Genomic DNA, 26,074 nt, shown 5'->3' with positions numbered 1-26,074 from the left:
ATGTTGTCTTTTTTCCTTTCCCTGAGATGTAGGAACAAATTCATAATGCTGTTTTCAGTAATATGAATGATTTGATTAGTCTGGTTCTGGTAACTATGATTTACTGTCAAAAATAAAATCCCAGAGCTGAGGTTGTAGCTTGGTGGTAGAGTGCTTGCCTAGCATGTTAACAAAGGCCCTGGGCGCAGTCCATAGTCCTGCAAAAACCATTTTAAAAGTAAATGAAATTCTTGGCCCAACCTCAGTTTCAACTGTTTGCCGTTCAATGCTTCCCTGTCTGTGCGCTCTAGTTCCCCAGCTGTCTACCTTTCCTCCTCCTTCTCTTTCCTCTGTCCCAGAGAAAGGAACCAGGGGTCCACATGGTTTTAGGTTCAGACCTCAAACTTTCAGAAGACCAGTTCCAGGCGCACTCCCCCGCCCCCCAGCTGGCCGTGGCATCTGGTTTGGCTCAGCTGTATACCATACACAGCCAGCGGTCAGCTGGCGGAGGAGACACCATCTCCTCTTCAGGAAAACTGCCTTCCTGCACTCTTGGATTTCCTCCCATGTGGCTGCGGGCGGGGGCGCCAGCTTCCCTCTCCTTCTTGTGGCTCTACAATCTTTCAACATCGTTGCATACTTAGAAGATGAAGAAATTCAAGGGCATGCTGCCAGATGCATGGTGTTACTTGAGTTTTGGGTGGAATGGTGGGCCAGCCATGGCGGCCTCTTCTGCCAAAGGTCTAAGAGGATCCGTGTACCTAAATGCTCCGATTCTGAGCCTTCAGATAAGGCCCTTCTATAGAGAACACAGGAAACCATAGCTCTGTTTCTCTCTGCTCTGTTTCTCTCTGCTATGAAGAACTTCTAGATCTAGCCCTGGAAAATCTGTCCTACTTTTTCATATACCGCAGGAAGAAGTGGGGTGTTGGAGGACAGGGGCTAATAAGGAATGGTGTACCACTTGAGAGACAAGGTGTCTGATAGTGCTTTCCCTGCTGTCTTTAGAATATGGAGGTTAATGTCCACCTTCCCTTGACACATGATTTACAGTAATGTTGAGAGAGCAGAACAAGTCCCTTTTCTTTTCTTTTTTGGTCTGCACGGAGACTCAAACTTGGTACCTGAGCTTGTACTCATTGTCTATAGCGCTCTGCCAACTGAGCCATGCATCCAACCTCTAGAACAAATCTCTTTCAACACCTTCTGACATCCAGGAGATACTGTTAGGGCTGTATATGCTTACATTTTGTGGAGTTTTTGAAACATAAAGATACCATTACAATTCTTCATTGCTTGTTGTAATACTAAAGCCAATTCAATGCGCACATTCTCCCGGGGAATGCAGTTTGCACGTGTGTGTGATTGCTTTCTGCGTGCACAGCAGCGGGCCCATACCTGTATGCACCCGAGGTAGCCGTGCTGGGAGGCCACGTGAACCGCGCTGTTCCCGTCCTGGTCCACTTCGTCCAGTGAGATGCCTTGCTCTTGCATGAACTGAAGAAGCCACAGAAGAATCTTCTCCTGTAAACACAAAAACATTGGAATTAGCAGAATACTCGGCACAGAAATCAAATGTAAAACCAAGGAAAGACAGTACTGTAACTTGTGAAGAATATCTACAAGTAAGCTTACTATGACAGAAGGAAATTCCCAGGATGCACTGAAAAAAAATCCTTAATGGAGGATATTGCGCGTGTGTGTGTGTGTGTGTGTGTGTGTGTGTGTGTGTGCATGAGTGCATGCCAGTGCATTAAGGCTGGTACTGCAACTTGAATTTGGCATGATGCTCTTGCTTAGCTTTTTCCACTCAAGTCTAGTACTCTCCCACTTGAACCAAATCTCCAAGTCTGGCCTTTTGCTGGCTAATTGGGGATAAGAAGTCTCTTGGATTTATCTGCTCAAGCGGCTTCAAACCTCCATCCCTTAGACCTGAGACTCCTGAGCGTAGTTAGGATTATAGGCATGAGCCTTTTAACAGCAGGAAACTACCTTGAAAATGTTCTTGTTCGATTCCTTATTTAACGGGAGACCAGACTGCAGAAAGTCTGAGTGCTTTCAATACACAGCTAAGTAGCTCCCAGGCTGGGAACAGACACCAGGTCTTTTGATTACAGGACTCTCTCAAGACAGCGTTTTTTTATTATTGTGAGAAACTGTCTGTAACCTTGAAAACCTTGGAATATCGAGATAACCTAGCTTCTATTTTTAAATCTTAAACTATGCCCCACATACCCGCGCCCCGTTCAGACTTAACAAAAAGAAGCAGTTCCTTAAGTTGTTAAGTATAAGGGATCTCATGGAAACCTGAGACCTTTTGTTTTTCTCTGACCAAATGTTGGCAATGTTTTAAAGGTAAAGTTGTTTTCTGCTTCCCAGTGACTCTGAACACAAACCTTTCTACAGCTAAGTCAGTGTCTCATCACAATCTGTTTGCCTTTTGCCCACTGAGCATTCTGTGGTATTTTCATGTTATGTTTGGCCTTTGTAAAAAGCAGGGGGATGGGATTTCATTGTTTTAAAATAGAAGAATTAAATATAATTTTACAAAAATCCAGAGAGTGGTAAAAACAACAGCATGAAGTTTAGAGGGTGGAATGTGACATTTAAAAAGATGATCCTGTGTTTGAAACAGCCCTGAACTTCTTTCTTTCAAAGGATTTTTTTCCCCCTAAGTTATTTTCTCAGACTGGTCATGAACTTTTATGCTTTTCTGGATTAAATTTGCCTTCATCTTCAGAACATGCCAACTAATCTGTTAAAGGAATGTTGGCTAAAGAATAACCAAGTCTTTTAACAGTTCACCCCTTACTATGCAAGGGAGCAGGGCACGGTTTCTGAAGGTATCTGAGACATGGGGGCAGGGGAGGGAGATATTTGCACCACACTTTTTCCAAATGAGTAAGCAAGAAATCAGACCCCTAAAGAGCAAGAAGAGAAAAAACAACAACAATGTAATCAATGCCGCCCACATCCCAGGAATGCACCTGGCAAAGCAGACTGCCAGCTGCTAAGGACACAGCCCCTGGAGAAAGGGAAGGCCCTGCGTATCCCCAGAGAAGGAGGGGCAGTAAAGCCTGGAGCCTGGTGTGGAGACTCTGACCTGCTCTGTTAGTCTCTGTCGGAGGCAAAATCTGGGAAATCTAGACCAGGTTTGTTATTGGGACCAGAGCAGGTAATGTTTTCCTGGGCTTGAGATAAAACCATATATCCTCAACTTTTCAGACTAAGCAAGGGAAACATTCTGCATTCCTCTTTTTTATTTGGGAACAGATGATTATGCTATATAGTTTTAATTCTTAACAAAATTCAAGGAGTAGCAGTGTCTCAGGATAAAAGACATAACCAATTGGTTTGTAGCTGATGGCTAAGACATGGACAGTACCAGAGAGCCGGCTGCTGCGTCTCTGCGAGTAAGGGCAGAAGTTCTCAACATACACACCAGTCCTCAAGGAGTTATTTCCAAACTTGAGTTGACTCAGTTTGTTCCATGATATTAACTCACAAGTTCGCACTGGCAGCGTTTCGACAGCATCATTCAACTTCAACAGCTTTACCTTATAAACTGGAAACCTTAAGGACAATTGCTTTTTTTAAACGTCACATTCCACCCTGGAAACTGTATGCTGGTGTTTCTACTACTCTCCTGTTTTTAAAAAAATTACATTTAATTAGAAATTGTTCTAATTTCTACTAGCTTCTTTATCAAGTAAAGCTGAGAGGAAATGTTGTAGCTATACTTTCTGACCATGCCAATTTTCATGTGTTTTCAGACCTCATTGTTACGGGAGAGATGTGCATTGCACACCCCAAATCATAATGTGCTGAATTTTAGTAATGGGGTTGTAGGCAATGTAATGCCACATTTCATCAGACTACGAGTTTGAGGAGGAAAGTCTGACACCTTCATCTGGGCTGGAAATCTGAGGGTACAAGACACGTGGGATCCTGGTGAGTCAAGAAAGCGTTGCTCCAGCTCGTGAGACTCTCCGTGCCAGGATGAGTCTGTATTACGAGAATAACTTCTTTTTTTCATTGCTGTTTAAAAATGGTGAGCAACAATTCCAGTAGACATTACCAATTCCATATGCAAGAATTACGTTAAAAAAGACTCACAGTTTGATCATTAAGCAAAAACAAGTATTCACCAGTTCCTCAAATTCAGTTCTTTTATAAGAAGATATACAATTGTCTTGTCCACTGAGATATATGGAAATTACAAGTATCTCCCCTATTATACTGTGCAGCGAAGTATTAACAAAAGGGATTGTCTAACTATACACCAGACCTTCTAAAAACCCACACAGGATTTCTGGGGTGGGCATGAAGATGGCTGGTATCTCTAAAAACATTCTTAGCCTCACTTTCAGAGAAATTCTATTCTGTTTCTAGAGAACATACCTGTGGACATGCAGAATATTACAATTAAAACAGTGACTTATTACTTCAAACACCTCATAAGGAGGTCAAAACACACCACCACTTTCTTCAACTAAGAAGGCCCTTACCAACACATGCATGTATTAGACATCTATTCTATATATATTAGATAGTTATGCAATGGTGGGTACCTGCTCTGGAGCTGTTAGCTCTTTCTTGCATTCTGTCTGTCCTTCTCTCTGATTTTCTGTTTGTTTCTCTGTCTCTCTTTCTCTTTCTCGCTCATGTTTACTGCATTTCCCCACAAGTACTGCTTTCAGAGAACAACTGACATAATCACATGATGTATCTCTGCGTCATAGAATAACCTCTCCAATTTGAATTTCATCTGCCCACCATCCATTCACTTGTGTCTACTAAGAGCTTCCTTCATGTACCAATTTCTTTTCCTGGAGATTTTCTGAACATATGGTAGCTTGTTTTATGCATGTGCCGGTCCTGGGGATTGAAGTTGGGGCCTGAGCACTTTCGCTGAGCTTTGGTGCACTACTCCTGGCACAGCTCTACTTCCATGATAACTTGTCTAATGTTGTGTTTTATGTGTTCCCAAAGCAATGCAAGTTGTTTAAAGGGGACATTAATACATGCAATTTATGAGACTTGCTGTACAAAGTCTAATAAAAAATTAATTGAAAAGTATGTCACAGTTATTGCTGGTATCAATAAGCTCTCCAGAGTCTGTGGTATAATTGTAACTCCTGAAGGAGTCTGCTTTGTTTGAAGTCATAGATCATCAAGTCTATTATGCCATCAATTTTAAGGTTCACTGCGGTTTTTGAGATGTTAAAATGTGAAAAAAGTCAGCAATAAATTCATAATGTCACTTATTGTATGATGAATGTAGTATCCAGAGATGGTAAGATGTGGAGAAAAAAATTCATGGAAGGACTGATTAAACAGGTTGAGATCTAAATAATTCTTTGGCAAGTTTCTCATATGGTTTACTCATGGTGAAATAAGTAAATAAATAATACCAATAGCAATAAAAACAACATATTGAAAGACATTCAATAATCCTAACAGCAACATTTGTCCAGTGCCTGAATTGGGCTGGGCAATGTGTCTTTTTTTTCTGACACAGTCCTCTGAAAATCCTGGTGAGGAAGGATGGTCAGAGACCTTCTTTCCCCTCCTCTTTTTAAATGAACGCACCTGTGCCACCAAGATGGTACTTGGTAGGGACACGGTTGAGTCCCAGGCAGCCTGAGTTAGGGCCCCATGTTCTTCATGCATCTGTTTCCTGTCCCCCGCTTCCTCCCAAGATGAACACACTCAACCACTGGTTCCCAAATGGCTATCTCTATGGGACACACTCTTTGTGCAGAAATCATCATTAACTGCTTGTCAGTCTTGGGGGTGAACTTCGTGTCCGTGGTGCTTCTTGGTACTTGGGAAGCTGGACACTTGTGATGCACATCTGTAATCCTAGCTATTGATGAAGCTGAGATCTAAGAACACAGTTCAGAGCCATCTTGGGCAAGAAAGTCTGTGAGATTCTTTCCTGTGATTAACCACCAAAAAGCCCAAAGAGGAGCTGTGACTTAAGTGGCAGAGTGCCAGCCTGGAGCAAAAATGCTAAGGGATAGTGTCCAGGCCCTGAATTCAAGCTTTTAGTACCATACCGGCACCCACTCAGAAACAGGAGAGAAAAGGAAAAAGTAAGATTAGTATTTTGGAAAGTAGAGTGATACTCATGTTAACTAAAGGTTTTTCAGTTAAAATTAGTGATGTACTGCTGAAGCAGGTGGATTGTGAGTTCGAGGCCGGTCTGGAATATATCACAAACAATATATAAAAGGGTTTTCTCTTCGTCTTTCATCTGCAATCAGAGCCCTTTCAGATCATCTAGTTCTTTCTGCTTCATGACAATGAAACACTAAAGTCAACCAAACAGGAAAGTCCAGGAGGGATTCATTGTTTTCAGAGTAAATCACAGAACTTTAGCAGTGTGTTCAAAAATCCCTCTCGGCATGCCTGCCACTTCTCAGAACCATTGCCAGGAATTGCTGAAACTTGTTTTTTTTAATGCCTTTTCGAAGATGGAGAATAGCCAGGGCAGGCAAAGGTACTGTCGGTCAGCTCAGCATCGTGCCGGGGTTTGTGTTTGTAGATGAATGTCTTCACCTCAAGTCATGTGAATGGATAAAGAAAAGGTTTGATGCTGTATGTTACCAATGTTACCAAGGCCCTTGGACCAAAGCAGATCAAGGTGGTTCAATGCCCAGGTGGGGAGAGGGAACTCTGTGGGGCGGGAGGGAAGAGGGGGGTGTGACTGGAGCCTCAGAACACAGCAGTGGCTTTGAATCAGCAGCTACTGGTCTCCATTGCAGTGCCAACAATATTCCTTCTAGGACACCCCAGCTCCTTCTTTGTGTATCCCTAAGATTGCCTTCTAGCTCCCTGTGGCTAGTTCTGAGAGGTGCAATCAGTCAGTGACATAATTGCACGCTCTGAGACTTCAAGTGTCAAGATGAAGGAAATCATTGCCTGTCACCCCCCCAAAACGTGTCCATCAGTCTGGGAGGCCTCTGAAGCTAACGGCCACTGTGCTGGACTCGAAAGGTAAAATTTATAAGAAAAGAGACACAAATTGCGAATCAAACGGAGTTCAAACTTTAAGAAACGACAGGAGGGGTAAAGGATGACTAAAATGAGCTGAGATGAATTGTCCTCATAGTATCCTTTGCAGAGGTCAAAATCAGAGCACACTCCAGTGCATGCTGCATGTAGAACAATGTGCATGTGCCAAATCCATCACAAAACCTCTCGACAGCATCATCCTTGTGCAAATATTAGCTTTGCGAGGTCTCCAAGTCCCGTGCCTCTGCAGGGCACCTGTTATGTAAGTGGCTGGACAAGAACTCCCAGATCTAAAGGGCTTCCTCCTCCATCTCCCACCGGGTTAGGAATGCTCCCCCAACAGTGCTGCTGCACTGCTCCTGAGAACTGTATTTCAGGTCATACAAGTGCTGACTGGGTTGAAATAACAACCTTGGGATGGGGAGTAGATGCGTGAAACAAAATGTTTGACATAGTTCTTCAAGGAGGTCGCTTTCCCTTAGCTCACCCAAGAAAACCACCTTGTCACCCAGCCAGTCCCGCAAGGAGTGCTTTCTTCTGTTCTAGCCAAACAGCTGAAAAGTAACAAGAAACCTGCTGTGTGATTTGAATAAAGAAACTGGGGTATACAAGTGACAAAGACTGTGGAAAGCCTGTTATTTACTTAGGGTCTCTGGACAGGTCTGCAGTCCTTTCCGACTTTCCCCTGGCCATCATGGTGACAGGTATGGGTAGCCTTTCCATTGATTCCTGAAAGTCTTTGTTAGGGTTGAAATAAGCAACCATCAGTGATGTTAACCCATTATTCCTATGATTCTGAAAATGATTTACATAGATTGGCAGTCATCAAATTCTTGTGATGATCTGAACTGAAATTTCTGTTCTCCCCTCTGCCAGTATGCTGATGAACTATTGTTTGGTTTTGGACATTGCAGATGGGGTTAGAAAGTACACTACTTGAAGAAAAGAGTGAAATAGTGCAGGGACAAATTTTACATGTTCTTCATTCTCCTTCATTTTATATGTTGGGTAGTTGTTCACTTCCACATGTGATATGAAGAGCTCTGAGTTTCACAAGGTATTTATTGCTAGATACAACTGTAAAAAATTGAAGTCTGCAGGGTGAGGCTCACGCCTATAATCCTAGTTACTCAGGAGGCTGAGATCTGAGGATCACAATTCGAAGCCAGACCAGGCAGGAAAGTCCATGAAACTCTTATCTCCAATTAACCACCAAAAAGCTGGAAGCAGAGCTGTGGCTCAAGTGGTAGAGCACCAGCTTTGAGTGAAAAACCTAAGGGATTATATGTCTGGGCCTTAAGCTCGTGCCCCAATATTGGTGAGTGTGTGAAAACATACACACACACACACACACACACACCCTCAGCTTGATCACTGCTACCACTGTAACAGTGAGCACAAATCATCTGTATCACTGGGGGCAAAACAGAACCTGACTGTGATGTCAGAGGACCTGAGCTTTGAGCTAGCCTTTACTCTTCCTGGACACAAAGCCACATGTAAGTAATTGAATATTCTTTCTTCAGTCCCTTCAGACTAGGGATTGTTTTGAAATCAGGTTTATATATATATATATATATATATATATATATATATATATACACATATATATATACACACACACACACACACATATATATATGTATATATATATATAACTCCACGGTATGGAGTTTATAGCTTGTGTGCATATATGTAGTTATATACATTATATGTAATATAAATAAAACAGATATAAACTTCATATAATAAAATAAATCTTGTGTGTATATATATGTATATATACATACATATATACATATATAGAGAGAGAGTTTTAAGTATATAAAATGAAGTTACTTTGGTACAAAGTAATCATGTAGCATAACTCCCACTAAAGAAATAGTGGTAATTCATTTATTTATTTTTGTGCTGGTCTTGAGGCTTGAATTCAGGGCCTGGGTGCTGAGCGTTAGTGTTCAAGGCCAGAGCTCTACCCACTTGAGCCAAAGTTCCACTTCTAGCTTTTTGGTGGTAAATTTGAGATAAGAATCTAATAGACTTTTCTGCTTTGATTGGCTTCAAACTGTGATCCTCAGATCTCACCTCCTAAGTACCTGGGACTACAGGCATGAGCCACCAGTACCCAGCTAGCAATGGTAATTTTTCAGCCTCTGTTCTTTGAATGTGAGACTGCCACTCTTGAGAAAGTACAGTATGTTCTCTTCCTCAAACATAACTTAGGGCCACTGGGAAAGTTTTTGAAGCCAAAGAGGGCACTGTCATAGGTAGGAGAAATAATTTTTGTGTCACAAACAACTATGATCAGATCTCTTTTGATGCTGTGCTGACTTTATTGCTTTTTCAGACTGAATGCGCTTTGGTTGCTCTAGTGTTTAGAAAGCATACATTATTGTCAAAAGGAGGAGGTGAAAATATAATGGAGTGAGATGTGTGTGCATTAATGAATAATGCTGGGTTTTTCTAGTGGAAACTAACTATGTAAGTCATCTAGTCAGAATGCATGCCCATCTTCCCTCCAGCAAGACTTTTTTGAGTCATGTTTTATGAAGATTTTCCTTTTACTTTGGGTTTGATAAATATGTCCTTTTTTACTCTAGATAAATGTTAAAACTATTACACAAACCTTGGAGAATACAGGAGGAAAAGCCAGTTGTAATTCTACCATAAGTGAAAACAATTCTGAGCATGCTGCAGTGGAATTTTCTCTATCAAGCTTTCTAATTTTTTTTTCTTTCAGTTTTGGGGTTTGAACCCAGGGCCTTGTTATTACTAAGCAGGTGTTTCATGTCTGAACTGTGCTTCTAACCCCTATTTATTTTCCATCTCTCTAAAATTAAAAGCTGATTTCAAGTTTCAGGGATAATTTTGTATCATATCTTAATTGATTTTATGTAATGAGCACTTTTCATAAATTTCTACCATATGGATATAGCTTCCTTGTTTATTCACTATTCTATCTTACAATATTTGGATTTAAAAGTCTTCTTCATTAAGAAAATGCTACAAAAAATATCATTGCTTATGTATCTTTGGAGACAGCTCTATCTATCTATCTATCTATCTATCTATCTATCTATCTATCTATCTATCTATCTATCTATCATCTATCTGTCTGTCTATCTTTTCTCAGCTTGCTTCTCACCAACCCCACTTAACCTGTTAAGCCATACCTCTACTTTAGCTTTGTGCTAGTCATTTGGAAATAAAAATCTTGAAGACTTTTCTGCTCACACTGGCTTTGAACCATGGTTCTCCAGGCCTGAGCAGCTAGGAATGCATGCACGAGCCACTGGATATGTTTTTGATAGTTTCTTATGTCTCTGTCTTGGTTAACAGATCATAAAAAATGAAATAAGATTGTATAGCCCACAAAAGGAAGGTACTTAAAACTTCCATACCTGGCCGTAGCAACCCGCATAATGAATGAGGCTTGGGAAATCCTTAGAACAACTTAATTCTGCGATGGCTTCTGTTTCACTCACCATCCAGCGTACACACTCCAACTGACCATTCTAGATTTTAGAAAAAGAAGAAAAGAGCAAGAAATCCAATGTAAAATTTAGATTTGAAACAATATCTTAAGATTAAAATTTTTACCAAGGAAAGTTATAGGAATTTTGGCTTTTATATCTTGTTTATTTACCATCTAAACAAAGTCCCTGTAATAGTCAGGACCTGTGGTTTTGGCTCAAAATCAATTGCAGAATTTTTATTGAAGTACAGTTTTACAGTTTTAATGTTTGCAGCACTGGGATTTGAACTCAGAGCGTTGGGCTTACTAGGCAGACCCTCTACCATCTGACCCCTGTTGAGCCTTTTTGGTTCTGGCTATATTTGAGATAAGGTCTTACTTTGTGCCTAGCTAAGCCTGGACTGCAATCCTATTTTATTTACACTTTTGACTATAACATGCACACTCTTTTTTTTCCCCTGTTGAAATGAGGTTGTTTGGACTGGACTTGAACCACAATCCTTTCAGTCTCTACCTCCTAGGTGGTGGAGTGGCTAGGATTACAGGTGTGAGTCACTGGCACCCAGCCTTTTAAAATTTTTAAATACTTTAAATCAGCTATTTAAAAAAAATCACTCTATTGTGGCAGGAGGTAGCCTGATGTTAAAGTGCCCTCCTGGCACTTTAGATAGAATCCTGGTGGATTCTATCCCTAGACTGTAGAAATAAATAAATAAAGGTATTATTTGCATACTGTCTACTGAATCGTTTGTAAGTCACACTCTTGCAACTAGACCCCTAATTAAGATAGAGACTACTTTTTTTTATCACTCCCAAAAGTTTCATCCTTCTCACCTTGCCCCAGGTAGCCACTGTGAAGATTTCTGCTACTATAGATGAGATATGCTCTTTTGTGTAGAAGAAACATGACGCTACAGAGATTCAGCCAAGCTATTGCTTGGATCAGTGGCTTATACCCTTTTTATCGCTGAGAAGCACTTTCTTATATCACTTTTCCACAATTTATTTATCCTACTGATAATAACCTGCTGATAGGCATTTGGGTTGTTTTTATTTGGGGGATATTATTATGAATACAGTTTTTATAAATTCTTTGTGAATTTACGTTTTCATTTCTTTTGGATAAAACCCCACAACTGGAATTTCTGGGCTATCTGGTATGTGTATATCTGGGTTTATAAGAAGCTGTCAAACTTTCCATGTGCACTCATGTCCAAGACAACCAGTGGGGTTAACTGATCAGTTATCTGTGATTCAAGTTTATGTGACAGAGCAACGGTTTATCCGACCCCCAAATACAATGGTTTCCTATTTGTTAATGAAAAATTAACAAATTCATACTTGAAATATTTTTTTCATCAAGCTTGATGTCTTAATCTATAAAATATTAATCTATAAAATATTAAAAAATATTAAAAAAATTGTACAGGGAAAATATTCTTCTGAAAGAACTGTCATTGATAATGATACTCTTGATACAAAAAGTTAAAACACCCACAACTTTTTTTTTTTTCAGACCTGGGGCTTGAACTCTGGGCCTGGGCACAGTCCCTGAGCTCCTCTGTACTCAAGACTAGTGCTCTACCACTTGAGCCACAGCACCATTTCTGGCTTTTTCTGTGATTAATTGGAGCTAAGAGGCTCATGGACTTTCATGTCTGGGCTAGCTCTGACCTCCTCTATGGTGTTGTCACTGAGCAGTTGAATCCCTTCACTACACAAAGATCAATAGTTGGCCAATCCTTTCTGCTCAGCCCCCACAGCTCAGGCTCCAGTAACCACTCCTTTTCCACTTACCCCCTTCTCTCTCTCTCTCTCTCTCTCTCTCTCTCTCTCTCTCTCTCTCTCTCTCTCTCTCTCTCTCTCTCTCTCTCTCTTTCCTCCTGTCTTCTTCTTCCACCTTCTTCATTCTTTTTCTCCCCACCATTAGACCAATTCAATTAAAGAGGTCTCCTCATTATCTTTCCACCCCCCCAATTTTGCTGATATTTTGATATTTTTCTACTCTCATTTATTTCCATTGTAAGGTTTGTTATTTCCTGTTATCTGCCTGCTCTGGAATTAGTTCTTCCTTTTCCAGTTTCCTGAGGAGAATCTCCTTCTCTGCAGGGCTTTAGCTACGCCTGTAAGTATTAATACGCTATGTTTCCATTTTCCTTTGTCTCCAGATATATTCTCTAGCCTTTGTGACTGGTTCTGACATATTAATTAGTATGTGTTAATTATGCACACTTTTGAATATCCCACATTTTCTTTTTATAAGGAAGAGTTTTGGCTGGTGCTGGTGGTTCATGCCTGTAACCCTAGATATTCAGAAGGCTGAGATCTGAGGATTGCAGTTCAAAGCCAGTCAGAGCAGACAATCCTGAGAGACTCTTATCTCCAATAAACTCCACCAAAAAAAAAAAAAAAAACCAAAAGTGGATCTGTGGCTCAAATGGTAGAATGGTAACCTCGAGCAAAAGAAGCTCAGGGACAGCGCCCAGGCCCTAAGTTCAAGTCCCAGGACCGGTGCTCCCCCAAAACCAAAACACAAAGAGTTTACTGTATTATGCAAACAGCAGTCTCATCTATCATATGTTTATCACACTTATTGTTTGTATTAAGAGGCCATGTTGCATGACTATTGATTAATAATGATTACTGATATCTATTAGTCTTCTATTATAATCAAAAGACACAGCTTTGTATTTCAATCTTGTTTATTTATTGAGATTATTTTATGTAATGTATCCTGAGGAATGTTTCTTGTACCCTTGACAAGATGTACTTTGCTTCTGCAGAGTGGAATGCTCTTAGAAGAATGCTAAGGTCTGGTGAGTTGGGTGCTGCTTAAAAGGTCACAGAAAATATCTCACTACTCTGAGTCTGAAACCAGTTTCCCTTGCCATAAATAGAAATACCAACAAAGAAGCATCTTGAACTTGCCAGTCTTGGGCCAAGGCTCACTCACGTATATGTTAACAAGAAATGTCAGTAGGCTTTGGTGTCTGAAGTCATCCTATCACCTGACTAACACACTGCCTCTGGGTTTAATCAGAATGACTGAGTGAGATATGAAAAAAGAACTAAGGTTAACTTTCCCCCTATCTCTCTAGGTCTGAAAATAATTTCTTCAGCTACTTCCATGTTAGATAGCAGACAGCTTTCGACCTCTTCCTTTCCATTGGCTTTGCTGTTTCCAAAAGGAGCCTGAGACTGTCCTGAATGGCGAAGCAATTAGCTGCTTTCCCTAGAAAGCACTTAATAATGTCTCATCTAAACGGCACAATTTACTCTGGGGAGGAGTTAAGGGGGGATACTCATGCTTGATGGCATGACCCTTCAACCCATTTTCTGAGGTCGTATCTGTGTTTGATACTTTATCTCTGACTCTGCTTCATGTCATCCAAGGCATAACTTTCCAAATTTTCTGCCTGTTTGAGCCACACGTTTGTCCTTAACAACAGCAAGGCTCTCAGAACTGTTTAACAAAGTGCAGCACTATCAGCTGTTGCCGGTGCGCCAGATGAAGTTCTAACTTGACTTCCGAAGGTCTTATCGACCTCACCAAGACCTAGCCAAGTGCAGCAAACACACTGAGGCAGGAAATGCATCAGGACACACTGAGAAAGGGGTAGGACTTGGTCTGAAATATTTGGGCTTATACTGCTTTTTCAAATTCTAGATTCGATATCAGAACAGAAGAAGATTGCGACCTCTCAAATCATTGCCTAGAGTTCTTGTGTTTTATGAGTTTGACAAGTGCTTTGCATTCAAATAAATTAAAACAAAAAATGGTGTTTACGTTTTGCGACTGCTTTACGAGGTCAGTGTCATGCTAACCACAGAACCTTGAGAATGACTGACATGTCATACATGCAAACAGCAAAAGGAGTTTCTATGGGGGTTTGGCTTAATGATCACTGTTTCTTATGTACATTCCTATTCAGAGATTTTTTTAATCCATTCAAGCAATCACTACACTTTATAAATTAAGAAACAAATGCTGGGCACCAGTGGCCAAGCTTGTAATCCTAGCTACTCAGGAGGCTGAGATCTGAAGATCTGGGTTCAAAGCCAGCCCAAGCAGAAAAGTCTACGAGGTTCTTATTTTCAACAAATGAGCAAAAAGCTGGAAATAGAGCTGTGGCTCAGTGTCAGTGACACCCTTGAGTGAAAAAGCTAAGGACAGCACTTAGGCCCTGAGTTCAAGCCTCAGTACTGGCAGAAAGGATAAGAAAAAAATGTGTTTTCATCCAATTATATAGTTGGGGAATATTCAATAATGGACCACAAATCAGGAAAATGAGGACTGTATTTTATGAACAGCAAAACATCATGGCTAATGTCAACATTCACTGGCATGGTAAGACTTTTTGTCATCGTTAGATGCTCACTGATAACCATATCTAACCCAACCCCCATGGCCCTACAGGATGTTGTCACAGGACAAGACCCTGAGCTTTCCATCTGGCACTGGAACTCTGATAAGTAACAAAACTTCCCTTTTCACGGGACTCTCAGGTCTTTAAGGACAGGTTCTATCTTTTAGACTGGGAGCCTGTAGCTCATGCCTGTAATCCCAGCTATTCAGGAAGCTGAGATCTGAGGATCACAAAGCAAAGCCAGCTCAGGTAGAAAAGTCTAGAAGACTTTTCTCCAATAAATTATCAAAAAAAAGCCAGGAAATGGAGCTGTGGCTCAAGTGGTAGAGCACCAGTCTTGAACAAATGAAGCTCAGGGCAGCACCCAGGCCCAGGCCTGGCAAAAAAAGAAAGAAAAGAATAGGTAGGTACTGTCTCTTATTCACAGGGTCAGCACCTAACACAGCTGCTGGTAGAGTCAGTACACATCGCTCACATTGTGTTTTTTTCTCTTCTCCACCATGGCTGCTGCAGGATGGGCTGTTAATTTGACAGGCCATGGAGAACAGCCACAAGAAGATGCCATCTACCACACACACCGATTGCTCACTTTCTGTTTAATATTTCTGTGTACTAGTGCTCCTGCTCATTTGACCCTTTTGTTCAAGGCTGACACTCTACCATGTGCTCCACACCTCTCGTCTACCTTTCAGATCTCCATCTCCTGAGGAGCTAGTGCTATTGTGATGAGCTACCAGTGTCAGGCTCAGGTTTTTTGCTTAATAAAAAATGATTTTCTATGCTATGTTTGAAGTCACACTTTAAAACAAAATCAAATCAAATAGAACATAGTCTAAACATAGGAAAACTTTACTGACTGGTAAGCAAAATAAAGTTTCAAAAACTTAGGTTTGTTTAGAAGATATATTAGGAGCAAGACAGATACTGATTATTAAAGTTTTCTGTTGAGACAGAACCTTATATGTAGCCCAGAGTAGGGCTGAAACTTCCTATGTAGCCCAAATCGGCCTTGAACTCTCAAACTTCCTGCCTCCATCTACCAAGTCCTGAGATTACAGGTATACATACCTCATCTGGCTAGCATGTTCTTTAATGAGTTCACAAGTAGGTCTTTTTAGCTAGGAAATTCCCTTCCATATTCTAGTAGCAATATAATTCCACTTATTAAAATATGATTATGCAATTTTTAGAAGGCACAGTTATTACATAAAGCAAAATACATATGAAATGCAAGTTGTAGTATCTTTCCCTGACCTTCACTCTGGCCTTTCAGTGAATATAACTGAATTCCACATTTATTTGCTAAAGATCTTACAAATAATTTTAGCTTGCTATCCTCTAGGGATGTGCTGTCTTTCACTGCAGTGCTGTAAAAGTCTGTTTCCTTACACCTTGCTTTCTAACTTTTAACTCTGTCCAAGTTGGCATTGTGTGAGTGTGAGTGTGTGTGTGTGTGTGCGTGTGTGTGTGCGTGTGTGTGTGTGCTGTGTGTGGTTGACAGCTAGCATCTTGTGCTTTACAAGAGCTGAATGCAAAATCCAGATTCATAGTCTACCCAAGTCTTGATACTGAGGATATTTAACCTTCAGATCTGATCCACTAAAAGCCTACTTTATGAGCTGGAATCCTTCTGGGTGCTATCATCCCTTCAAACACACCATCCCTTCACCTGTCCCTATCATGCTCGTTAGGAAAAAATGACAAACTCTGTAGATCCAAGTGTGTGTAAGAATCTCACTGCAGCTGCCACGAATGACAACAGTTCTCAGCAATGAAATACATGACTTTCCTTTCTCTTTGCTGGCCAGGAAACTGGAATGAATGCAGTCTCAAAGAACCACTCTGAGGTCAAAGTGGTTCGTGCCTAAAATGACCACTCTCTTCCATTCCTCTTAGAAAGTTCACTTGCAGTTTGCTTGATCCATCGCCCTCCTCTCTCCCTTCCAACATTGAGCTCACCATAGCTCTTAAGCAACAACAACAAAACTCCCCCAACGGAAACACCGGAAGGCCAGGGTCCCAGCCGTTACCTTGATGGCCAGGCCTGCCGGCGTCAACTCGTCCGCGTTGCGTTCGCTGAGGCAATCTTCCCCCATCAGAGAGGTGAGGTGCTGCAGGCACTCCGCGTGGCCCTGCGACGCGGCGATGTGGAGCAGGTTGTTGCCACTGTCATCGTGAATTTTGTCTAGATTGTCTGCAGCGAGGTGTGGCTGGACAGAGAGGAAGATCAGAACACTTACATCAATCAAGGAAAACAAGACCCAGGCGGGTCTTGGATCTGGAAGGGAGAAATGAGTTTACAGAAACTTCGGTGGCAGTATGCAGACGTAGAACACCAGTGTCCCCTGATATAATTCTCTGTTGTAATACGCTTTAGAACAAGAGTTCTTAAGAGACTGACCTTCCTACAAGACAGAGCATCAGGGCTAGGGCATGAAGCTCATTATGCTGTGGAGGCTTCAGGTGGACTTTCCAAGTAATGGTAGTGACTTTTGGGGGTGCCTGGCAGCCTCACTGTCTGTTGGCCCCCACTGACTGTCTAGCCCCTGAGCACTGGAGCTGTTTCATTCCCTGCTGCAGATCTGTTAATGAGCAACTTGTTTCAACTGTTCGCTGGGAATGGTGGACCGCTGGCTCTGACTGCTAACTTCATGAGGATGACTGCTGCCCGCACTCTGAGCAGACACTGATAACTTCTGAGGGGCAGTGGGGGGGGGGTCACGTGGCCTTTGGGTTTCTCACCAATGGAACCCCTTGTGGATGAAGTGGTTGGCACAGACTGTTGGCGGGGGAACTGAATGGTGTTAGCATTTGGGAAATACGAAAACAAATGGGAGAAGAAAAATCTGGGCTCTGGTAGTTCATTCTGTAATCCTAGCTACTTGGGAGGCAGAGATCTGGAGGTCTGATTGGAGGAAAGCTGGGGGCGGGGTGGGATTTATGACACACTCATCCAATGGAACAAAACTATCATTCCAGCTACAGCTGAGGGCATCAGTGTGATGGTGGTACAGGTCATCCCATCCCCAAAAGCAACCGTAACCAAAAAGACCGGAGGCTTGAGTAGAAGAGCGCTTATTTAGCAAGCAGGCAGCTCTAAGTTCACTCCTGAGTTCCTCCAAGAAGAAAAAAGGAAGAATAGAATGAATCACAGAGAATTAGAGGAACGTGCCAGGAAAAATGGAAAAGCTACTTTCAGGAGAAATAAAAACTCAAATTCAATCATATTGTCCTGTTAAATAATATTTGTGGTAATGGACCAAGCACACTGCACTTCCTCTATGGCTTTCCACTAAGTAGAATCACATTACCAAGATGCAATGATTGTCTTGAATGAGATTTAATTAGCATCATCGTGTGAGTCCAGGCTGGCTACTGTTTGATCCGCGGCTGGAGGCCAGAAAAGAACAATGCAGCAGATGGAGAGCTATTTCAGTTGGGCTCTCTCTGAGCCTGAGCAGACCCAACTTTTCTTACATCACCATCCTCTGCGTCTGGAGTCTTTGGAAATGCTTCTCCATGCTCCCTAGATAGGCAGAGCTGGAACTAAGTAAAAACTTCATGGGGTCAGAGGACAAGCAAGCTCGAGGGTAAGCTTCTATCTGCAAATGTTTTTCAAGCAGCCTGCTCCAACTCTTCTGAATAATGATCAGCCCAGGACAGAGACTCTCTGTTCATTTATCTGGCAGGTCCACCATGAGCAAGGAACTGATGTTCCCACAGCTGATTGAGCGAGGGCATTGGGCACCATTTGGAGAGAGGGGGAAAAATGACATGAAAATTCAAGTTTTCAAAGAAGTGCCAGGCTCTGTTAGCTCTTTCAGATTAAATGTCTTTATCCTAGCTGAATGCATGAAGAGCTAAAATGAAATAACACTGCTTCAGTAGTTGTTTGTTTTCCCTCTCACAACTTCCGAAATTTTTATTTTAAAATTCAAAAGTAAGCCAGATACCAGTGGTTCACACCTGTAATCCTAGCTACTCAGGAAGCCAAGATCTGAGGATGGTGGTTCAAAGCCAGCCCAAATAGGAAAGTCAGTGAGACTCTTATCTCAAGTATCCTCCCAAAAAGCTGGAAGTGGAGCTCAAGTGGCAGAATGATAACCTTCAGAGAAGGAAGAAAGAAAAAAAAAAAAGCTCAGGGACAATGCCCAGACCTTGAATTCAAATCCCAGGACTGGCACAAAAATAAACAAAACCAAAACCTCGGAAGCTTGATGAGATCTGACGATCAAGGTTCAAAGCTAGCCTGGGCAGGAAAGTCTGTGAGACATTCCTCCAATTAACCAGTACAATCTAGAAGTGGAGGTATGACTCAAGTGGCAGAAGACCAGCCTTGAGAGCAAAAAAGCAAGGTGGAACTCAAGAGCCCTGAGTGAGAAGCCCAGGGCTGGCCCAGACAAAGACAACACCATCAGAGGTTCCCCATTAAAACCTCAGGAAGTTTAACAACAACAGAAATTGTTATGCTGTTATAAATATAGTCCCTAGACTCTGTGTGTGTGTGTGTGTGTGTGTGTGTGTGTGTGTGTGTGTGTGTGTGCGTGCGTGCGTGTGTGTGTGTAACTAGAGTAGATAGATTATACTCACCAGGAGAGATATCTGTCCTTCTTTCACAATGTTCAGGATGCTCTTGACTTTTTTCAAGTGCTCAGTCATTTCTTCAGGGCCTTGGGAGCTGGGCCAGGCCAGGCCGTTGACCTGCTCCTCCAGCCTGGGTTCTGTGGTGGAGGACGGCAGGTGAAATGACCTGAGCTGGCAGTCTGTCATTGTCTTTTCCATTTTTCGGCCCGGTGGGTCGCTGAAGGACTTGTTTAAGAAGTCTTTACTCTGGCTTTCCGGCTCGCAGGCAGAGCCACAGGGAGGCAGAGGAGGCGAGCTGCTCGATTCCTCCACGGAGGGCTTGTGTTTCTCCAAGAGCACTGCAGATGCTTTTCTCAGGTGAGGGCTTTTCATGGGAGAGAGGACACAGAGCGGCGCGGCGCTGGGCGGTGAGTTCTCATTGCTTCCCGTGGAGCAGGCTTTGCCAGGAAGACCGTTGATGGTGGTACACAACCCCAGAATTCTTTTTTCTGAAGTCGCCTTGGTAAACGAGGCCAGCTGTTGGGTAGACTTAATGTAAGGCACATCCAGAATCTCATCCATGTCCAGGTCGTAATGCTCCAGCTCGTCCAGGGCACTGCCAGGATCGGCACCCTTGCCTGGCGGCAAGCCTCTTCCTCCATCATCGGGCCTGAGCTGCTCGGGCGGGTCTGGGCCGCCCCCTTTCTGGTACTCTACTTTGTGATTCTTTTGGTCATCGTTTTCAGTGTTCTCCAGAGTCTCTGGCTGATGTTTCAGCGGGGACACGCGCTTCACAGGGCGGAACTTGCTGTATATGTCAGCGATTCCTGTGGGCTTTTGTGTGTTTGTGATGAGAGTGGAGACGCCGCAGCTCCAGCCAGAGCTAGAAACTGGGTTTAAAAAGAAAAGTTAAAAGAGGAGATTATTACACTGGCATGAGGGCCACGCGGGCAGACGCGGTCCATTCAAGTTAAGCTCAGACTAAGACCCTGTGTGAAGGAGCAAGCAGAAGAGAATGCATGTCCACAGAACACGTGATTTGTACTTACCACTGGAGACAGTGAATGATAAAAGCAAGTCAGGACACAGGGACTCACAGCCCAGTGTAGTGGTGATCATGGTAAGAGCAGAAAGTTAAAGAAAAGCAATTCAAGCCAGGTGCTGGTGGCTCATGCTTGTCATCCAGCTTCTTAGAAGACTAAGATCTGGAGAATCATGGTTCAACGCCAGCCTGGGCAGGAAAGTCTGCAAAACTCCACCTCTAAAATAACCACCATACAGCCAGCCTGGAAGTGTGGCTCAAGTGGGAGAGCATCAGCCCATAAGCATGAGGACTTGAATTCAAACAAAAATACAAGACAGTGCAGACAGATAATTAAGTTTCTTTCCTCACAATAGTTCTGGAAATATTTAAACACTTGCCATCACCCTGAAGAACAATATTAGAGGATTATCCGTGTTAAGTAAGCCTCCAAAGTAATTTAGGAATACGCACATATGCATGCCCACAGCTGTAAGGTTTAAGAGGTCTCCTGTAAAGATAGACTAAGTGATCCAAACGTGAACTGTACAATGTGAGCGACTCACTAGTTTTTCTTTAGGTGGTTAGGGAAGGAACAGAATGGAATGAGGTGGTCAGGGATTTGCTGAGCCATGAGAGACAAGGCATGGTGAACTTAACCCATCCAGGACGAAGCACCCCATTCCAACTTCCTGCTGGGATATCTTAAGGTCACTGATGTATAATTCCCACTCGTCATGTCCTCTGCTTAATTGTACCACTCCCCATCAAAGACGTGAGGTTTCAGGGCATTCCTTCCAACTAGAGACCAACCATGTGCCTTTTTAGAACAATAGCATGCAAGAAGGCTCCAGAAGTGTCCACGTATGGTCTTTACTATTGGCACAACCAAGAGCAAGAACCAGGGACAAGAGTGAATGTGCAGATGTGTAACTTCTCCAATGGTCCCTAGCTGGGTTATGGGTAAGGTTCCTTGTTAAAGTTCCCTACGTTGAAGTACTAAGTCTTGTCACTGGGATCTGTTCTAGGACTGAAGAGCTCTGGAACCAAGAGAAGGTGGTGAGATGTAAGTATTCTGAACCCGAACATTACCTAATTGTGAGTTTTATCTCCCAAATGGACAAGAAGTTGGCATTCACTTTCAAGGGGTCTGCTGTGGAGGGAGGGCTGCTTGGGCTGGGAATGTGGCTTGGTGGTAGAGTGCTGGCCTAGCATGCATGAAGCCCTGAGTTCGATTCTTCTGTACCACATACTCAGAAAAAGCCGGAAGTGGCTCAAGTGGTAGAGCGCTAGCTTGAGCAGATGAAGCTCAGGGCCCTAGGACTGGCAAAAAAAAAAAAAAAAAAAAAGGAAAGCAAGAAAAGAAAAGAAACAGTCCAGAAGAGAACAGTGGCTTCAGACTGCTGCACTCCTCTTATTGGCTGATTTACAGAGCTAAACATAGTGGTTGGCCCAGAGCAGGCAATTAACATATCCAACAATGACAAACTTGAGTCCCCATTTGCGCCACTCATTAAATTTTTTTAAAATGCATAAGGTGAATCCCTCTGAGGGATTTACAGCTTAATCTCACAGGGGACAAAAGTCTGGCTAATAAATTTAGAGGAGTGATAATCACCAGAAAAGATTAGATTTAGTTATTCATGAAATGTCATTATGCTGAAGCAAAGACTCATTCCAGTTGGTCCCTTATAAATTTAAGTTTTCTATCTTTCATATGTTCTTTTCTTTCTGAAATGTGAAGCTATGAAGAATTAATGTCTGCCAGAAATGTCTGCAGAGATGTTCTTTTTTTTTCCCTTAAGAACAGATGGTTAGGCTGGTGCCCTTGGCTCATGCTTGTAATCCTAGCTACTCAGGAGGCTGAGATTCAGGTTTGAAGGCAGCCCAGAGCAAGAAAGTCTGTAAGACTCTTACCTTCAATTAACCAGAGAAAGCTGGAAATGCAGTTATGGCTCAAGAGGTAGAATGCCAGCCTTGAGCAAAAAAATCTAAGGGACAGTGCACTGAGTCTAAGACCTAGTACCAGCCATAAATAAATAAACAACCCCTACACAAAAAAATCCTGTATGTTCACTTACATCTAACAGCAGAGAGAGGACGTGGACATAGAAGGTGTAAAGATGCTTTTAATTTTATTCATCTGCCTTCTGAGAACCTTTAAAAATGGCAGAAAAATATATATTCACAGACATTTCTGAGAGGCATACTTAGTGTAAATACAATGTTTGCTAATATCTGGCCAATTACTCTGATTTTTTTTTCTGGCAATTCTAAGAAATGTGCATCTCTGAATTTATTTAAAAGATTTTTTCAAGCCACATGACTTGCTGGGTCAATACAAGGAGTGCACTGTACTGATATATTTATGTGTTGTATAAGGCCATGGGTTCAAAGGGCTACTCTTTTATGTTGGCTTTATTTACATGCGAAATTTTTTCCAAGTGATACAGGGAAATGGATACCATATGTCGCCCAGCTGTTTTGTTCTGACAGGAGCCATTAAGAATGCTCTATGGAAATAGATTCTGAGCCTTACAAAAACACTTCTTTCTACAGAAGGATCTGGGAGAGTCAGTATTTAGACGGTTGGCCTTCCTCTTATTCTTTTTGAGGCTCAGAGTGAAATCTGTGCAGAGTGAAGTCTGAGTCTTGAGTGCCAAGAAAATACTGCTAATGAAAAAATGTATTAATGGGTTTTAGTGAGAATGCTCCAGTTATTTACTAACATTATATACTTGGATAGGAAAAAAACTTTATGCTACAGTTGAAAGAAAAATTCAATTAGTTTATTTCCTCTAAGCTAGACAAATGCGCAAGAATAAAAGGAGTAGTTGCTTAATGGGTAGAATGTCACTTCCAATCCTTCCTTCTGTCCTTCCTTCCTTCCTTCCTTCTGTCCTTCCTTCCTTCCTTCTGTCCTTCCTTCCTTCCTTCCTTCTTCCTTCTCTCCCTTCCCCATCTCTCTCCTCCCCTTCCTTGTTCCTTCCCCTCCCTCCCTCCCTTTCCTTCCTTCCTTCCCTCTCTCCCTTCCTTCCTTCCTTCCCTCCCTTCCTTCCTCCCTCCCTCCCTTCCTTCCTTCCTTCTTGTGCCAGTACTACAGCTTGAACTAAGGGCCTGCTCTCACATTTGTTTGTTTGTTTTTTCACTCAAGGCTTGTTTTACCACTCAAGTCACACTTCTACTTCCAGATTTTTGCTAGTTAATTGAGAAAGAGAGTCTCACAGACTTTTTTGCCCAGACTGACTTGAATCTAGATCCTCAGATCTCAGCCTCCTGTATAGTTAAGATTACAAGTGTGAGCCACAGTGCCTGGCTTCATTTCCAATTCTTATGTTTACTAAAAATTTCACTTATGCTGTTCTATCTCAATGCTAGAAATTAACTGTTGTCTATAGAATTTAGTTTCAAAATAATAATGCTTCTAGGAAGTTTTTTGAGGCGAGATCTGCTTTCTTGCGATTATGAGAAAATTCTTTATACACAAAAGTTAAATCCCTGAAACTTTTGTCTTAGATCTGTAGGCAGCAGGAGACCAGGACCTCTACCTAAATTTCTCTTTGTCCCTCAAAGCTTCAAGAAGACTACTTAACTCAGTTCTTGATGCCTCTTGGGTTTGAATGGCTTCATTTTTAACATCTTACAAAAAGTAATCATGGCTATTATTTACCAAAGCTAAGACACGGAACCAACCCAGATGCCCCTCAGTAGATGACATCAAGAAAATGTGGGCTATTCACAATGGAATTCTATGCTTCCATCAGAAAGAATGGTATCGGCCCCATTCATAAGGAAATGGAAAGACTTGGAAAAATCATATGAAATGAAGTAAGCCATATCCAATGAAACAGAGGCTCCATGATTTCCCTCGTTTGTAATCATTACTATGTATCTAGGATAGCCCCAGCAGAGGATCACAATAGCTCAATAGCTATGTACACATGACCACATAAAATGACGATGATCTAAATGAACTCCAAGAGATGGAAACAAGAGGGTTTTCTTTGTTGCTGTCGTTTAAAAATGTACTGTGAGAAGTTCTTTCTTCTTTCTTTTGCTCCCCTCCCTCTCCCCACCTTTGGTTTATTCCCCGTTGTCACTATTGTTGATTTTGGTACTCTGTGTCTTCTTATCTGAACTAGGGAAGGGAAGGGGAATCACAAAATGGTGAGACAAAGGACAAAGGTGAACCAATGCAACAGCGATACTCACCAGACACTGTGCTGGAAACGATCTGTACAACTTAGGAGGGAAGGGAAAGTGGGAGAAAACAAGGGGGTGGGGTAACCATGTTTGACAAATGTACTCATTGCCTTTCTTAGGTAACTGTAACCCCTCTGTACATCACCTTGAAAATAAAATTAAACATAAAGACAGCAGGCCTAATACGTTGACTCTGTTCATCTGACCAAAATTTCTAGACTGGCCAGTAAAATAAGTGGACATAGCTGCTGCTGACTTCTAGGCCGCATTAATGTCTTTGAAGCGAGCTGGCATTTGGAGTGCTTCTGACAGTCAGCACCCATCTCCGAACCCAGCCGTGTGTCCACAGGCACTGGTGAGGAGCGAGGGCCTGCTAGGTTCCGCGGCGGGCCCCGTGTTCCAATCCACGAGTCTAGCTCTACTGATCGTGTCTGCTTCTTGCCCTCCCCTTCTTCCTGGACACACGCACCATCTCCCCGAGCAGCTCCCTCTTGATTGTGGACCAGACGACCACAGGAACACTGACGCAGTCTCTCAGACAATTCATCTCCAAGGCACTGTCGACCCGACTATTTCCTCCACCCGGGTCCCACATCCCTCAGGCACCCTCCCTCAAACGTATCCTCAATCGCTGTTAACATGGACCGCTTTCTGTATCTTCTGGGAACTCACTAGGTCATACGAAAGCCTTCTCTCCCCACAGCCTGCAGAAAACTTTCCTTGCTTCTGGGGATCCCCTGTCCCATCCTGAGTTCTCCCTCTTCAGGTAAGTGACTTTATTACTCAGAACCAGATCAGATCCCTCGGGTAGGCTGGTGTTCCTAAAATAATATTTTCCCACATGTGGCGTGCATATCCCTGCTGGGGCTACCGTGACTCATAGAAAAAGGGCAGAATACTCCTGATTTATGGAGGAGGAAGGGGAAAGGAAGTCCTATTCCAGATCAAATATCAAATGCTAAATGCAGTAAATTAATAAGAGTTTTAACCCAACAAATCAGCTTTGCCCCACTGAGGGCTGCTGAGCATTTCAAAGACAGTGCTAGTAAGCTATAAGGCATTCAGACATTTTGAATATGAAACTGCAAAGTACTTTCATTCATTTCCTACAAGAAGTAATAAGGTTCTTCATCTGCAAAATAGAGGTGAGACGATATAAGTACTCAGATTTGATCCAACTTTTACATTTCTATGATTGTATGAAAAGTCTATAAATAACAGGGCTTCAAAAATCCATCTGACTCACCATGAAACACTATAATTTTTTCTGGATTCATGTATTTGACCAGATCCTCACAAATTTATAATTTTGAGGTGAAGTAGATCGCTGACACACAACAACTCGTTGGCTCTTGGGCCTGATAAATTAGTATTTTCTTAAGAAGATAATGGACAGTTTGTTGTAGCAATGGTGGACCAAACTTTTAAGACTAAATGTCAATGCTG

At 42.2% G+C, this 26,074-nt stretch overlaps 1 protein-coding gene across 5 annotated transcripts in view; it reads right to left on the bottom strand.

Annotated features, from left to right (window-relative positions):
* The window catches only part of LOC138818163 (synphilin-1-like), a 131,868-nt gene that overhangs the window by 18,756 nt on the left and 87,038 nt on the right, over nt 1-26,074 (bottom strand). For all 5 annotated transcript variants that reach the window (XM_070009101.1, XM_070009098.1, XM_070009100.1 and 2 more), the window contains exons 4-7: nt 19,432-20,294; nt 16,872-17,051; nt 10,401-10,514; nt 1,378-1,503 (exon numbers count right to left, since the gene is read on the bottom strand). In XM_070009101.1, the coding sequence (XP_069865202.1) occupies nt 1,378-1,503; nt 10,401-10,514; nt 16,872-17,051; nt 19,432-20,294 (1,283 nt within the window). The remainder of the gene's footprint in view (nt 1-1,377; nt 1,504-10,400; nt 10,515-16,871; nt 17,052-19,431; nt 20,295-26,074) is intronic.

The sequence above is a fragment of the Dipodomys merriami genome, unplaced genomic scaffold (genome assembly GCF_024711535.1).
Source record: "Dipodomys merriami isolate MVZ:Mamm:240054 unplaced genomic scaffold, mDipMer1.0.p SCAF_72, whole genome shotgun sequence".
Taxonomy (NCBI): domain Eukaryota; kingdom Metazoa; phylum Chordata; class Mammalia; order Rodentia; family Heteromyidae; genus Dipodomys; species Dipodomys merriami.
Note: the sequence above shows the minus strand (reverse complement) of the source record. Positions and strands in the feature narration are given on the sequence as shown.